Raw genomic sequence first — 15199 nt, forward strand, 5'->3', positions numbered from 1 at the left:
GTTCTGATGTATATAGTCGCCACATTGCCCAGCGAGAAGTCCTCTACCTGAGCAGTGATGGAGCTTACATGGTTCCCTTTCTGGTCTTTAAGGCTTTATTAGAGATGATAAAAGATTATTGACTATATGGATTAGTTGAGCCCTTGGAGAAATCCAATATGTTGCAAGGGATTTATTCCCTCTGCCGTTTTTCAAACTTCATTTTAAAGAAATGTGTCAATATAGCTTTGAAATGCTGTTTGTCTAGTTATGTTTAATGTTTTGGTTTTGGATTGCTGGTCAATTGGTACAAGACATTTCAAAACATCACCCTGATATTTGGGAAATGACTTTAACAAATCTGTCATCTTGTAGACCAAATGATCCTGGTTGTTCAGAACAAAATGGGTAGAGAATGAAATTGCAGCCATAGCATGGACAGGGAATGTTTTGATGTTGTAAATCAAAACCATTGTGAATATGTTATTCTTTCAATTTCACCCATCCCTATATGATATGCACCTTCAGACTCCTGCTTTCGATGAAGGCCTTTACATTTGACATATATTTGCTGTGAAATGTCCCTTTTTTTGTCATTTAAAGTAGATGTAGAGTCATTTGTTTGCAGGGTGCATTTCTCATGAACAGCGCTGCAGCTGCTGCTGGTGCCACAACAGAAAATGTTATCTCGCAGGGGCAGTGGAGCCATGAAATGTTCCAAGAAACAACCTTTTGTTGACCTCTGGATCCGTGCCCCCATTCTCCCCCTCTTTTATAGAAAGTTCCCCCCGAGCCTTTGATAGTGTGCTATCCAAACCGGCTCTCCCTGAGCTCTTTCTTTCCTCCTTTCTCTCCTCTCACTCGTCCAGACTATCAGCCTCCTTGTAAAAGTGACTTTTGTCCTTCATATCTGTTCCATTTTGGCTCTATTCTTTATTCATTATCCATTCCAGGGGATTGGAACATGGTCATTGTAATCTGTACTCTCGCTCTAAGCATTGCGTAACAGATGGGCCCTAATATTCACTGGCACTTCAGTGACTATCAATAGTCAGTCATAAGTGCACTGAAGGTTAACACCAGTCTTTGAGGATGGCATTGTCCCAAGAGAGGGAGAGCAGAGAAGGATGCTCATCCATTTGGGGTTTTATGTCATTTTTCTAGAGTATCTCTGCCTTTAAGCCCTACATTCACTGATGCTCACTATGTGCACCATATGGATGGATTTAGTTGCAGCTATACTATCACGGCATAGGATAAACAGTCGTTGGGAAAAGTGTAGGCGAAAAGATGATCGTATGCACGCCAGCTGCTTGTATCCAATTGGAGGGAAGAGGGATATTAAAAGGGAGGCAGGAACTCAAAGAAGGAGGCTGATGGAAAATCAGTAAACCAAATTAACGATTGATAATCTGTTCTTAGTGAGGAGAAACTGACCGAGTGACCGAGAGCTGTCGGGTTAAAGTATATTTGGCCTACATTTTAAATATTTTGGGCTTAAGAGTAAATGACCCAAAAATGCAGATTAACATCATATATGTATTTATTCTATGTGCACACACATACTGTATTTACACTTACAGTAGACAGATTTAATGTCATATAGAGTTTAATCTGTTCTACATCTGGCATATCGTGTGTAGTCCTCCTGCACGAGGCTCTGATTTTTAGATTATTGACTGAGAGCGATATCATTGCTTGATGACCGGCACAGCATTGGAAACAGAAGGGACATTAATGCGCTTTACATTTTATACAGTAGACACAACAGTTCAGGCATCAGGGGCCAGTAACTCACATCTTTTCTCTTGAAGAAAGACTACATCCATCGGGTCTTACTACATCACATTTTTCATGTCCTTATTTCTCCGTCTGCTCATTCTCTCTTTCACTACTCAGACATTTTAATTTCAGCTTTTGTAGAAATCTTATTTGATTGTTGCCAAAGTCTCGGTAATGGCCAACACGTTGTCAGGTACAATTGCAACATGAAATCTTAATGTTGGTACCATTTAAAAAAAGCTGTTGGCGAAGCAGAACAGTAACGGTTGCTCCTGGCAGCCATAGTCAGTGTTTAGTGTCAGGTCATTTGGTCTGATTGCCTTGAGTTGTGAACAAAATCTGTTTCTTCCCTTCAGTCAAATCTAGGAAATGCGTAGATATGAGTGCATCGATTTTCCCTGTCACAAATCGCAAGAAAGTGTTTATGTTCAATCAAAAAGGCATCAGCAAAAATGTAACAATAGTATAACTTAAAGGGGCCATTTTCCCCCACATCCAAAAATGTTGATTTGTAGTTCTATTTTTTGGCCTACTTTCTTTAGGTGTTATTTGCTGAGTCTGTCTGCATTCTATCCAATATAAGATACCTACATGCAGGTATTGCAGCTCAAAAACCCAACACCAATGTCTTTTTCCAGAAATCGTGACCTTGATATTCCAGATTATCTACACAATTTGTGAAAGAGACATTGCTGTTGAGATTTCTACAAATGTATTTTTTTGTCACTTTGAGCTTTACAGACAAAGCAACAATCTATTTATATTATACTGGAGAGAAGGAAGACATGTCTGCAGTCAATATCTGCAACACTAAAATAATAAATTGCAAAAATAATCAAGGACAATATATCTTTTTGATTTGGGGGTTTCACTCTTTAAGTATAATCTGAACATCTTTTTAATATAAGGAATTATTACTTAGAATATGACAGCTTTGGCGACCAGAAGGTGACTGGTGTTTGCCCAACAATAAACTTAATAAACTTCCTGTTGGGTTCCTTGTGTGTTTCAAAAGACAGGCTGCAAACCACATTTGACTTTTTCTTTCTTACTATGACCTGAAACTTACACACTGTATTCATGCCTTCTCCACCTCAGGCTCAGTAGATTTACTGAGCCATCCTTAAAATGTACTGGCAACATCCAGTGCTTGAATGGCACTTTGCCTCACTGGCAGCCACTCACTCACTGAAACACAGTTTCCACTCATTGTTCAGAGTCTGCTTTCACTCAACATTTCCTCCTCTCATTCCATCGCCTTTCATCTTCTCCACTGCTCTCCTCTTCATCACTTCTTTCTTGTTTACTTGCCCCTGTACTCTCTGTTCCTCTTCCACCTCAATTTTCCTGGCTTTTGCACAGCACTCTTACTTATCTTCTCCACTCAGAGACTTCTTTACTAATGCACATTTCCTCTTCTCCCCCCTGTTCTTTTTATAACCTTCGCTATTCGTGTTATCCAAACTGAGCTTGAGGATTTCATTAGTCTGCGATGGGAAGCGGCTCGTTTGGCTCCTGCGTGCTTTGATTTGAATTTGTTCTTTGGTTGCCCTGTCATGATGAACAATAATCCCCATGAATTAAAGTGGAGAGGCACTCAGATCAGACCTGGTGTTGGCCTCGCAATGAGCTGTGATTTAAAATGCTGTGAGTTAAAATGCTGTTATCTGCAATTATTTGCAACTTGCATCAGCCCATTCTGCCCTGTGAACCCACACTGGGTTGACATGAATGCCTCTCTTTTATGACATTTTAAGTGAAGGCATACAGTAGGGAGACACAAATGGTGTGTAGGCTAACATTTAAATGAGAAAAAGTGTGGGCTTAATAGATATCAGATTGACTAATAATGTATTTGTTCTTTCTACCTGATTGGGTACAGGAGTATTTAGTGCCTGCAGCAACTATCTTTGACTCTGATATATATTTTTGGTCGCAGATGGGGCTGTAATGAATCTGTCATGACGGCTCAATTGGAAGATGGGTGAGTGGTTAGAAGCACTATCTTTTGTGCTCTGCTGCTTTCACCAGTGTTTCCTGTCAGCGATGGCCAACTACATGACTGATTCAAACTCTGGCCCCCCCCCGGTGCCGTGCGTCTCGCCCGGTCACCTCAGCTAACTGACAGCGGTGCTAGCCCCCCAAAACTTCATTAGCGTTACAAGCTAATGATCTCCTGTTTGCTAATTACAAGTCAATTACAAACTTGGATGTGTCTGTCAATCCCTTGCCAGCACAATTATTTTCAATCAACAACAACAATGAAGCCTTCTGTATCGATTCATTCGATTTCATTACGTTCCCTACTAGAGATAAGGAAGTATTCACACATCCTTTTGTGAAGACATGCTTAAGATCTTCATTAAGGTATCACAGAGTTGTGTGTGTGTCAGCAGGAAAATAAATGATGGGGAAAACAGCTGTTATGCGGCTCCCTGAGAGTGAAAGCTGCAGATGAGAATCCTTGAATCTTTAATTAGCCAGCATCCCCCTGGGAAAGGAAGTTTAGTTTTTTCCATTTATCTTCTTTCCTGTAATGTAGCTGCATGATGCCTTGCTCTTCATGTATGAGGGCTTTTGAAGTACCGTGTGGGGCCAAAATGGCAGCCTTTAGGTTGTGGCTCATGTGAGATGAAGGTTTTTTTCATTTATTCATCAGTGTCTTTTCACACAAACTGCCTCACAGGTAGTGGGGGGTAGTTGTCATTGGAGTCCCTGGTGTAGTTAATAGCGGCTGCAGTAATTGTGTTAATGGGGGTAGTATCTGTCGATGAAGATGAAATGGTGTGCTTAGAAGTGTAGTCACACCTAGAGCTGCATGTGAGGAATCCATACAGGAAATCAGGAAGGAGGCCCAGGATGCCTCAAGGGATGGCTTCTTCCATTTATCAAAGAGCAGTTGTGCTGTTTGGTACACAGCCTACAGTGAGGAGGCTCCTGTGATGGGGTCTGCTGCTCCGGCACTGCTTTGGACACTGATGATATGCCTCATGGGAACATTGGTGTTTCTACACAGTAGGTTCACGGTACCAGAATAAGGCCTTGTGGGCAAACGTTTCATGTCGTGTCGTTGCTGTTGTCTCTTCTCAGCTGTCCTCCAGCAGTGAGAAAGAACATAGGACACGTGCTGGTCTCTCATACACAAATGTTTTTGTTTTTTTCAATAGAATGGAGGCAAACAAGAAAAATGCAAAACGTTTAAACCTCACACAACCAAAGGAAAAAAATGAACAAAATGCGGGGATTCAAATGTATGTTTCCCAGTAAAGCAACAACATTGTTATCTATACAGTAGATGGCTATTAGCCGTATGCTGACCACCAAAGACTGACTTTCAGGCCACTACCCTCCATGTTCAAACCCAATGCCTGTCAAAGTCCATCAAGAACCCCACTTCTTACCCGAAAACACTGCAGGGAACACACACGGCTTGATGTGTGTGTGGCAGCATGACCGCTCCCCACCGATGGCTCAATACCTAATTTACAAGAAGAGTTAAAGATGGGGCCTTTTTAATGGACATTTTCTGCTCCCCTGTTATTGACTGGAGGCGCACACACACACACACACACACACACACACACACACACACACACACACACACATACACACATACACACACACACATACACATATACACACATATACACACACACACACATACACACACACACACACACCCACACACACACACACACATACACATACACATACACATACACATATACACACACACACACACACCCACACACACACACACACACACACACACACCACACACACACACACACACACACACACACCCACACACACACACACTTTTGCACAAGCGGTTGCCTCCCCTGCTGCAGCTGCTCTGAGGGCCCTTTTGACATGTCCTAGCTGACACGCGCCACTTCCCAAACGCCATTCCATCTTCTGCAGATGCACACACACACACACACAGTCGCACACTATGTCCTCCCCCCACACACACCCCCTGAGGGTGAGCAGAGGATTGTCAGGGAGGGAGTGCAGGCTCCACATTGTTCCAACTTAGATTACTTTGAGTGTGACCTCTCGGGAGATAGAAAATAGATATTGGAGAGAAGGAAGAGCAAACTCTTAACGCAGCCTTTATACAAGTTAGTGTGTGTGTGCGAGACATATTTCTATGTTACATTAGTGTTTACGTAAGACTTGTTTTCTTTCCAGTGCCCCTTAGAGAACATTGGAGAATGTTTTTTGTAATATCTGTTGTTGGTTCTTGCAGTTGTTGTGTGCGTGTGTGTGGGCATGTGTTTAAATGTGTGTCCTCCTTAACTCTATGAACCCACGCTGGTGGGCTTGTCATGCCACGTTCCCTCCAAAGCGGCTGATCTCCTCCGACAGCCATGCTGGGGGGGGCCAGCGTGCAACATGGCGTTTTCTCAGTGTACCCCTGATAGGGCCAATGACACTTGTACACAGGGGTGCACACAACTTTCTCAGTGAGGTACTCAGATGAGTACCTGGAGTCAGTGTTTGGTACTCCAACTTCTGGCGATTGTCAACGGGGGGGGGGGGGGTACTCCAACTTCTGGCGATTGTCAACGGGGGGGGGGGGGGGGCGGGGGTGGAGTACAGAGCTTCGTGACCGCGGAGCGTGTGAACGTTGTGATCAGCTGTTTTAGCGCAGGGCTGCTGTACAGACCGACGTTAACAGCAGCCCTGTCTGTGCACACGGAGACCGACTCTGTCGTCCGGTGATCTAACCGCCTTCTGGAAAAGCTTCACAAGTACGTCGGTACGCAAATGCGCTTTGTGACACAAGTGACGGTACGCATTTCTGATTGTTGCCGCGCATGCGTACCTGCGTACCAGTTATGTGCACCCCTGCTTATACACGTTATGTACATGTAAGGCTCTTCTTTTTTTAGTGTTATCATTTTTTTACAGATTTCTCTAAAATAATCAGACTGATGTAAACTGATTTGACTGAGATTGATGTCAACGTGCAAGTTATTTTCTGCAAAAACAGCGATTTCTGCAGTTTACAGCAAACAAGAATCTCTTACATCATCGATAGCTACAAAAATGCTTTCTGCAGTGGAAAGTTAAGAGAAACACAAGTAGCAGATGCAAATCAGATGCTGATTACAGAATACAAAAATTGTACTGGAAAATTATTATTTAATTTGTTATTCACCCCTTCTGGGTTAATTAATCAAATACTTTTGTTCTTCTAAGGAGTACAATATACAGTTGAATTTATGAATCTAGGAAATATGCAATTTTAATAGCATTCTTTCCTTCCTACATTTACTCAGAAACTGACCTTCCCTTGTCTGTGCACACGAGGATTCTCTTCCTGGTCTAATTTGGTGATATGTTACCAGCCTTTCGCTCCTAAACCACTTGTACAATGACAAGTCTGAAGAGACTTTCCCCAAACCCTGGCCTACTCTTCCTCCATGCAGTATTCATGCACTGGCATGTTGAATAAGAGACATCTCTTAGGACTACAATCCTCAGCTAAGCTAAGAACACTCAACTTGAAACAGAGTGAGTTACAGACATAAAAGCCAAAGTTATGTTCCAGCAAATGCTCTGACGGCGACCTGTCTTGTGCATAGTTTTTTTGCTTTTGGAAGAGTCAAAAGGAGACCGAGATGGCAGGCGGAGGGAGAATGAAACAAGATGTAATGACAATTGAGAGAGCATCAGGAAAAAAGAAGAGCAATGCAGCAACAAAGAAACAACGACAAAAGGGAGTGAGTGGCAGTTTTAGTCTTTTTGTGGTTTAACTGCTCTTGTCTGGGAGGCTGTTACATTATTACATTACATTGCATTTAGCTGACGCTTTTATCCAAAGCGACTTACAATAAATGCATTCGACCAAGAAGATACAAACTTGAAGAAAACAGAATCATATAAGTACATCAGGTTTCATAGAGCCAAAACATTTCAAGTGCTACTCAACTGGCTTTAGATAAGCCAGTCCTTTGTTAGTATATAAGTGCTTTGTTAGTAGTTCTATCGCTCGAAGTGGAGTCGAAGGAGATGAGTTTTTAGTCTGCACCGGAAGATGTGCAAGCTTTCTGCTGTCCTGATGTCAATGGGGAGCTCATTCCACCATTTTGGAGCCAGGATAGCAAACCAACGTGTTTTTGCTGATGGGAACTTGGGTCCCCCTCGTAGTGCGGGTGCAGCAAGCCGTTTGGCTGATGCAGAGCGGAGTGCACGTGGAGTGTATGGTTTAACCATGTCCTGGATGTAAGAAGGGCCAGATCCATTCACAGCATGGTACGCTAGTACCAGTGTCTTGAAGTGGATTCTAGCAGTTACTGGAAGCCAGTGAAGGGAGCGGAGGAGCGGTGTGGTGTGGGAGAATTTAGGAAGGTTGTAGACCAGACGAGCCGCTGCATTCTGGATGAGCTGCAGAGGTCGGATGGCACATGCAGGTAGACCAGCCAGGAGGGAGTTGCAGTAGTCTAGGCGTGAGATGACGAGAGCCTGGACCAGAAGTTGCGTTGCTTTCTGGGTCAGGAGGGGACGTATCCTCCTGATGTTGTAAAGAGTGTATCTGCAGCAGCGGGTTGTTGCAGCGATGTTTGCAGTGAAGGACAGTTTGTTATCTAGGGTCACACCCAGATTCCTTGCAGTCTGAGTCGGAAGAAAAAGCAGCTCAGTCTTGTCAAGGTTGAGCTTGAGGTGGTGAGCAGACATCCACTGAGAGATGTCTGCTAGACAAGCAGAGATGCGTGCCTGTGTCTGATCGTCATTGCTGTTAATGAGAAAAGCTTAACGTGCGTGGAGGACAAGGCTCATTGTTCCTTCTCTACCCAAGCGCTTTTTACGTCGCCTGACATCCCAACTCAGCAGCGACGACCAGGAGAGCACATGACGCTGCAACTTTGATTAGTCATACGCACCCCGTCCAAAACCTGGTTACACTTAACATTTCTTTATCCTGTGAAATCAAGAAAAGGCACAGCTCACCTACGCACCAGACGCGCTCAACCTGTCAGATAGCTGCCATGTTAGCGCTCGCTGAGATCCATCACTTTCACACCGTGCTTACCAGAACACCACCTGGGCACGGCATGCAGGCCAGCGCGGGGAAATACGTGGTCTCTCTCTCACTCTCAGGCAGACAAGTTCACAGCCAGGCCGACACTCTGAGAAGTGCCGAAACACCAGACCCTCACCACCTGTCGCCCGTCTTATTGGAAGCATCACACTTACACAAAGTCTCTCACCAAGTCTGCAACTAGAAGGTTACCTGCATGCATTAAAAATGACAGCAGTTGTGAATAATCTTGGCTTAATATTATAATAAATTGACATTCAGCTAAACTTTTAACTGTTGTTTTGTTGCATGTTGAGCAGAGTGGACTGCTGAGAATCAATCACACACATTCAAGGACACACACAGCATCCTCTTTAGCCAAACAGCATATCCTCTGCTACTGCCAGTGTCCATGGCCACTGCTCACCAAACATGGCATCTGTCTGACATATGGGAGCTCTGTAGGGTCATCCAGACGAACACGCTTTCACCCGCTGCCTTCTGCCTCCCAAACCCATTCCAAATGCTGCCTTTTATCTTCCTTTGCCCCCTCATTTATTATCCTTTTTGAAAAATATATCTTTCATATTTTTCTCCTAACCTGAAACACTTAATCATCTTCCGCCTTGTTAGTCTTGTCTATGCTGCAACATCATTCCTTTCTTCTGACAACTCTACAAGAACAACATGGCACTTGATTCCCATGTTACATAAAGTCATCTCCAGATGAGTTCTGCTTCTGTTCACGTCTTAATGAACCATTATGCCTCCCTGCTGGAGCCGATAGAAAAGCCATGAAAGAAGGATCCGGTACAGGATACATGGGGCTGTTCAGGATCCGAAAGGCAGTCATCATCGGTGTTCAGCTGTGCCCTGATTGGCTGTTGTGTTACACTGAGCTGGAGAGAGCCGAACAGTGAAAGACGAGGGCGAGCCAGAGAAGGCCCCCCCCCCGGCCAGAGGACAAAGAGGCTCACCGCGGCAGTGCCAGTGTGGCGGCATATCATCTGTGCATATTGTGCTGTAGTGCTCTTGACTTACAGCTCTCACAGAATACTTTGCATGCAGTCGCTCAGCTGTGTGGAGTTTGGCAAAAGTGAAGTTCAACCTCCGTTATTTTTATAAATATAAAACATTTTCAAATGTTGCTATAGCTACTTCTGCAGATATCAAACTGTCTTCTACATCATTGTAGTCGGCCCCTGGATTTCCAAATGTAGCACTAGGAAAAGTTAAAGTGCTACGGGCTGTCATCGCTCCCATCCAAACCCCAATGGCATAAATGGCCTTTTGTGTGGGTGAAATATCATCCGTTGGGTGTCTCCCATACGGTGACATCTGCCTGATGAGACCGAGATGCCATATCCCAAAGCCTTCCAAAGAAAAACCTCTCCTTTAGTTGGCTTTGATGGATGACTTGTGCAGCCACTGCACTTTCCCCAGTTGCACACGTGCACGTGCGCTCTCTGGGACAAAGTGGCTGTAGCATCCAGCTGCAGGTCTGTTATCTTGGTGGTGCCATGTGCAGCGCAGCTATCAAATCAACCTATGTGCACGAGCTGGCTAAGCAATTAAACTCCAGGGCCCCGTCCACACTCGACAGTTTTAACATCTGGCATCCTTGTTCTGGCAAGTGTGTGCGTCTGAGTGTGAAAGCCGGCTCATCTGCTGCTATAATAAGCTACAAAAGGTACAATTGAATCCATTACAAGAACACAATGACTCATCATTACAGTGTCCTTCTTCCGACTGCTTGCTTTGGGTCGTTTCCTTCAATTGTTTTCTTGCAAATTCACTTTTTTTCTGCACACATCGTAATTACAGAACAGTCCTTCCACCATTAACCGATGTAATGTGAGAGTGGGTGGCCAGGGTTAAACATGGCGGAGGTGAGCTGTATGTTAGGACCTTGTGTTGTATCACTCTGTTTCCACTCTGACGTCAGCATGTCAGAGGACAGCTCCACATCCGTTCACACTGTACACATCTGACCAAACGAGGCCTGTTAAACCCTCTCTGTGATCATGTGCCCTATGACTCATCACTGGTTCATTCAATGAGGCTAAACGGCTGTTCTAGCAGAAGCGGTCAATATGCTCAACGCTGCACATTGACTTCATCGCTTCCACTCCTCCTCCGACTCTTTTGTCTCAGTACTGCATTCAGTACCTTGTGTCCAGCAAAACATACAACTCCTACACATTGAACAGATATTACACAGTTTGCTGTTTGCTTTCATGTGACCTGTGTGTCAGGGCAGCACAGCTTGAGTCACTTAGTACTTCATTAAAGCTTAATATTGCTACCATCTTCCATTATAAGCAACTAGTCATATCAGAGCTGAAAAGATCAGTCGATAAGTGAAGTGAGAGAAATATGAATGGCACATATTTTCCTCATCTATAATTGTAAATGTTTAAGAAAATAATGTCAAGGATTGATCATGTTTGGTTCCTGAACTCTGTGGGTGGGGAAAATAGATCACTGTTGGACGTGTTTCTACAATTTTCCACATTTAAATGGGCTAATTATTGAATGATTAATCCAGAAATCATGTATTAGTAAATTGAGTAGTGTGCATTAAGCTGATAACTTTAGGTTTGTTGCTTTTAATCAGCTTTGTTTGTACTTGGATACATTACATAGTTAAACATCAGAGATACCGTGACTGCCTGATCACTTGTTTACACTGTACAATAGAGCTCAGACTGTCTCAGGAAACTGGTACTTGGGGCTCCTCCCCCTTTAGCTGCTAGCTCCCTCAGGGTGTCCAGTGAATGCACTTGATTATAAATCACTGCTACAAACCAGTGAGGTGTTAGCATGATGCTATCATCTCCAGTGGCTCTACGAGTGTGAGTTGTAGCATGAAGCTACGGTGGAGGAAGCGTTGCCCCCAAAACCCTGAGCCCTAACGCAGCGCTCCGTATGCTGCCTTCACATTCCTCCGTGCCTCATCACCTGCAGTGACATAACCCCTCTGTGTGAGAGTTATCTCCATGCTGTTGGTCTTAAGAGGACACCGTGTTCCTTACATCCAGTGCTGACCTTCTCAAAAAAGTCTAATGTCTCCAGGGGGCAGAGCAGGTTGAAAGGACGCGTTGAATCACATGAATCCTCTCAAATCCTGCCTGTGACGCACTGATGTGATATGCTAATGTCTCTTCTCTTTGTGCCCTAGGTGACAGAGTACCTGAACAGTCAAGAATCTGCCAAGAGTGCCCGGGTAAGTCACTTCATCACAATCAGCCTCATGTCTTTGTCTTAAAGCAGCTTTTCTGGGGTTTGTCTGCCTCTCTGTGAGATATCTAATGTTGCCAAAACAAGACTACATTACAACCCTCATTACTTCTATACACCAACCACAGAGAGAAGTCTTCTCTCTCTCTCTCTGTCAAGATGTGACACATTGCATTGGCAGTCCCCATTGTCCCATATGGATTGCTGCCCACAGTCTGTGCATGTCCATACTGTGAAATGGGGGTGGGGTTGTGTGCTAAAGTGTGCACTGGGGGTAGAAATCGAGAAGGGGAAAACATGGAGAGTGAAAAGAAGGCAGCACATAACACACGGGGTTAAGATGAGTCAAGTCACACACACACACACACACACACACACACACACACACACACACACACACCAGCCAGAGGAAATGCTTTAACAGAACATGTATGGACCGTATAGTCAAAGCCTGATTGATCTGGGAATACTTACAGAGAGAAATATATATATATATTATATGTGTTTCTTCTATTGAACTAATGGGCTCTTTTTGAAGTAAAACAAAGGTTGAGACACAAACTGAACTGCACGTTTTATGGGATTTTTTTAAGGAGAAAAGTGTTGGAGCTCTTTTTGCATAGGCCACTTTTTATATTTAGACCTGACAGGAAGGTGTTTGTACAGATCCGAGGTGCATTTAAAAAGATCCCCTTTGAGCTCGCACAGATAGAAAATGGATCCCATCTTATTTTTACTCATGTAAATGTCAAACACGATGGCTCAGAGTCCTCCTGCGCTCTTCTAGTCGCCCCGTGGTTCTGCAGCATGCTCACACAATGAGGCAGTCGAGGTGGAATTGGCTCTAATCACAATTCCAGTTACTACCATGTTTTCAGGGTGTCAGGGAGGAGGTGAAAAAAAGGTAGCGTAGTGGGAGACGGGGGAATGGCAACACGAACAAATGGCTTCATTCATTCATCCTAATAACTAGTGCTAATTAGCACAGTCGCTAATTAGCTATGAATCACAGCATTAACAGCTGAGCGCGCAGGCTTCTGAGAGCCAAAAAAGGAAACATCCCACACACAGACCCTCACGCACACACACGCGCACACACGCGCACACACACACACACCCCTCAGACTGCTCTATTTCTATCACATTAAAGAACTATACTGGCTCCAGCTCCAAACTGCACACTCACACTCTGCCAATGGCATTTCATAAAGGCGACATTTAGCTACATGCTATCAGACTTGTGTGTTGGTTTATGAGGCGGGGCAGGTATGTGAATGTATAGGAGGAGAAGTGATAGGCTGGGGGGGGTGTTTGAGCCACTGTCAGCCTCAAATTTGGGCATGCACAAAGAGATGGATTGTCTGGATGATGAGGATGCAGCAGCAGCCTTCACATTTGGCTTTAAAGCAGTGACCGTACTTTGGACATTGCTGGCTTTTTCTCTCCCTGCCACTCTCTTTTTTATTTTCCTATCTGTTTAACATGTAATGTGCAAGAGAGGTCATTGAAGCCCCCTTCAAAGCCATTGGAGACATAACCACCCTTTTAGTTTCCTTTCATCATGGTCAATAACGTCTATCTCCTTCTTCCCTTCAGCTCAACATCTGGCGCTACGGGGACTTCCGTGCGGACGATGCCGATGAGTTCGGGTACAGGCGTTAAAAAGAAAAAACGGGGGATAAAAAAAAAAATATCGACCATCCAATCAACACCATTCCAAAGACCACCATGGACGGCACACATTGGACAGAAGACAGATGACTAAACGACAAGCATTGACTCAATCTTCCTTCTTTATTTGACATGTCATCCCTCCAGTCCTGACTTCTCTTCTGCTCTTGTTTTCTCCCCTGTAGCTCCACATAGAGCATGCTAGCAATGCTACATCTAAAAGTAACTCGTGCAAGAATCCCTTTCCCCTCATCCCTTTGTTCCTAATGGCCCACTGCCAGCTCAAGCAGCCTGCACTATTGCCAATCTGTGTTATTTGCCATGTTACCTTTTCAGCTGACTTACTGTGTGATTGATAATAATTATTATACTTAAGTGTTTCAGCCAATCACTTCCCTTGCTCTCTGACTCCTGCCCAGGCCCCGTTTCCTCTGCACAGGAAGGGGCCGGGTGCTCGCTTGATTTGTTCGCAAACAAATGCTTCCCTAATGAATTTCATGTAAATGTGAGGATATGTTGAAAAGTGTAAATGGTTTATTTTAGAGAAATACTGTAGGTGGAGCCACACAGACAAAAAAAAAAAGGATAAGTTTATTTTGTCTTCAATGTATATCTGTGTGATGATATTTGCGGATGTTTTTGTGGGGAGTGTTTTGTCGTTTATTCACTATGTCACGATTTTAATGACCAGTAAAAAAGGAATGCCATCACGAGGCATTTGTATCATCTCTCGCTCTCCTTCTGTAAAGTTTACATTCTGATAATGCTTATGATCCTGTCTCTTCTCTTTCTGTCTCGGATAGCCACAGCAGAAAGTGTTTGAATTTGTTTCCAATTAATGGACCTTTGCATTCTATTAAAAATCTGCTGAATAAAAATTAGCAAACTTAAAATGTTAATTGTGTTGTTGTTTTTTCACACACAAAAAAGAAGAATAGTGGAGTTACAGTATGTGTTGTGCTTCCTGTAGAGGACCTGGTTCTAGTCAGAAATTGGCTTTAGAAGTAAAAAACTAAATTACTGCTACGCAGATAAAGTGTTGTTCCTTGAAAAAATAAATAAACGGAAAGCTGCAAATGCAGATAGAAAAGCCTGCATACGCTTGATATAGTTTTACCTTCTCATACAAAACAACTTAATAATACTCATCACTATGTAGTGTTTTCTTCTATATTTTCGACATACTATGCAATTTTTTTCCAAATTCGACATTCGGCTAAGTAGAGGGAAATGGAGACAATAACACAACAACCAATTCATTTGAGGCAGTCAGAGTGATTCTGAGAATATATGAATCCTCAGAAAAGTAGTTCCAGTGAACACACAAAACTCTCCAAGTGAGGGGGAGGAAGGGACTATATGATTGTGCAAAGCAAGAGATACAAATATATATCAAATATATACTAGGCTTGGCTTATTCTGCCCTTTGAAAGGAGCAAACCAAAGCCCTCACTAACTTATCTACTCAAATGTCTTCAAAAACAAATACAGTGTGGC

The 15199-nt window shown here is 43.6% G+C and overlaps 1 protein-coding gene across 1 annotated transcript in view; it reads left to right on the top strand.

Moving 5' to 3' along the window:
• snd1 (staphylococcal nuclease and tudor domain containing 1) overlaps positions 1-14601 on the top strand; it is a 181060-nt gene extending 166459 nt beyond the window's left edge. Inside the window, exons 23-24 of the mRNA XM_034133336.1 lie at positions 11973-12017; positions 13628-14601. Of these exons, the coding sequence (XP_033989227.1) occupies positions 11973-12017; positions 13628-13693 (111 nt within the window). The 3' untranslated portion in view covers positions 13694-14601. The remainder of the gene's footprint in view (positions 1-11972; positions 12018-13627) is intronic.
• Positions 14602-15199: the final 598 nt, after the last annotated feature.

Source organism: Trematomus bernacchii, unplaced genomic scaffold, assembly GCF_902827165.1.
Source record: "Trematomus bernacchii unplaced genomic scaffold, fTreBer1.1, whole genome shotgun sequence".
Taxonomy (NCBI): domain Eukaryota; kingdom Metazoa; phylum Chordata; class Actinopteri; order Perciformes; family Nototheniidae; genus Trematomus; species Trematomus bernacchii.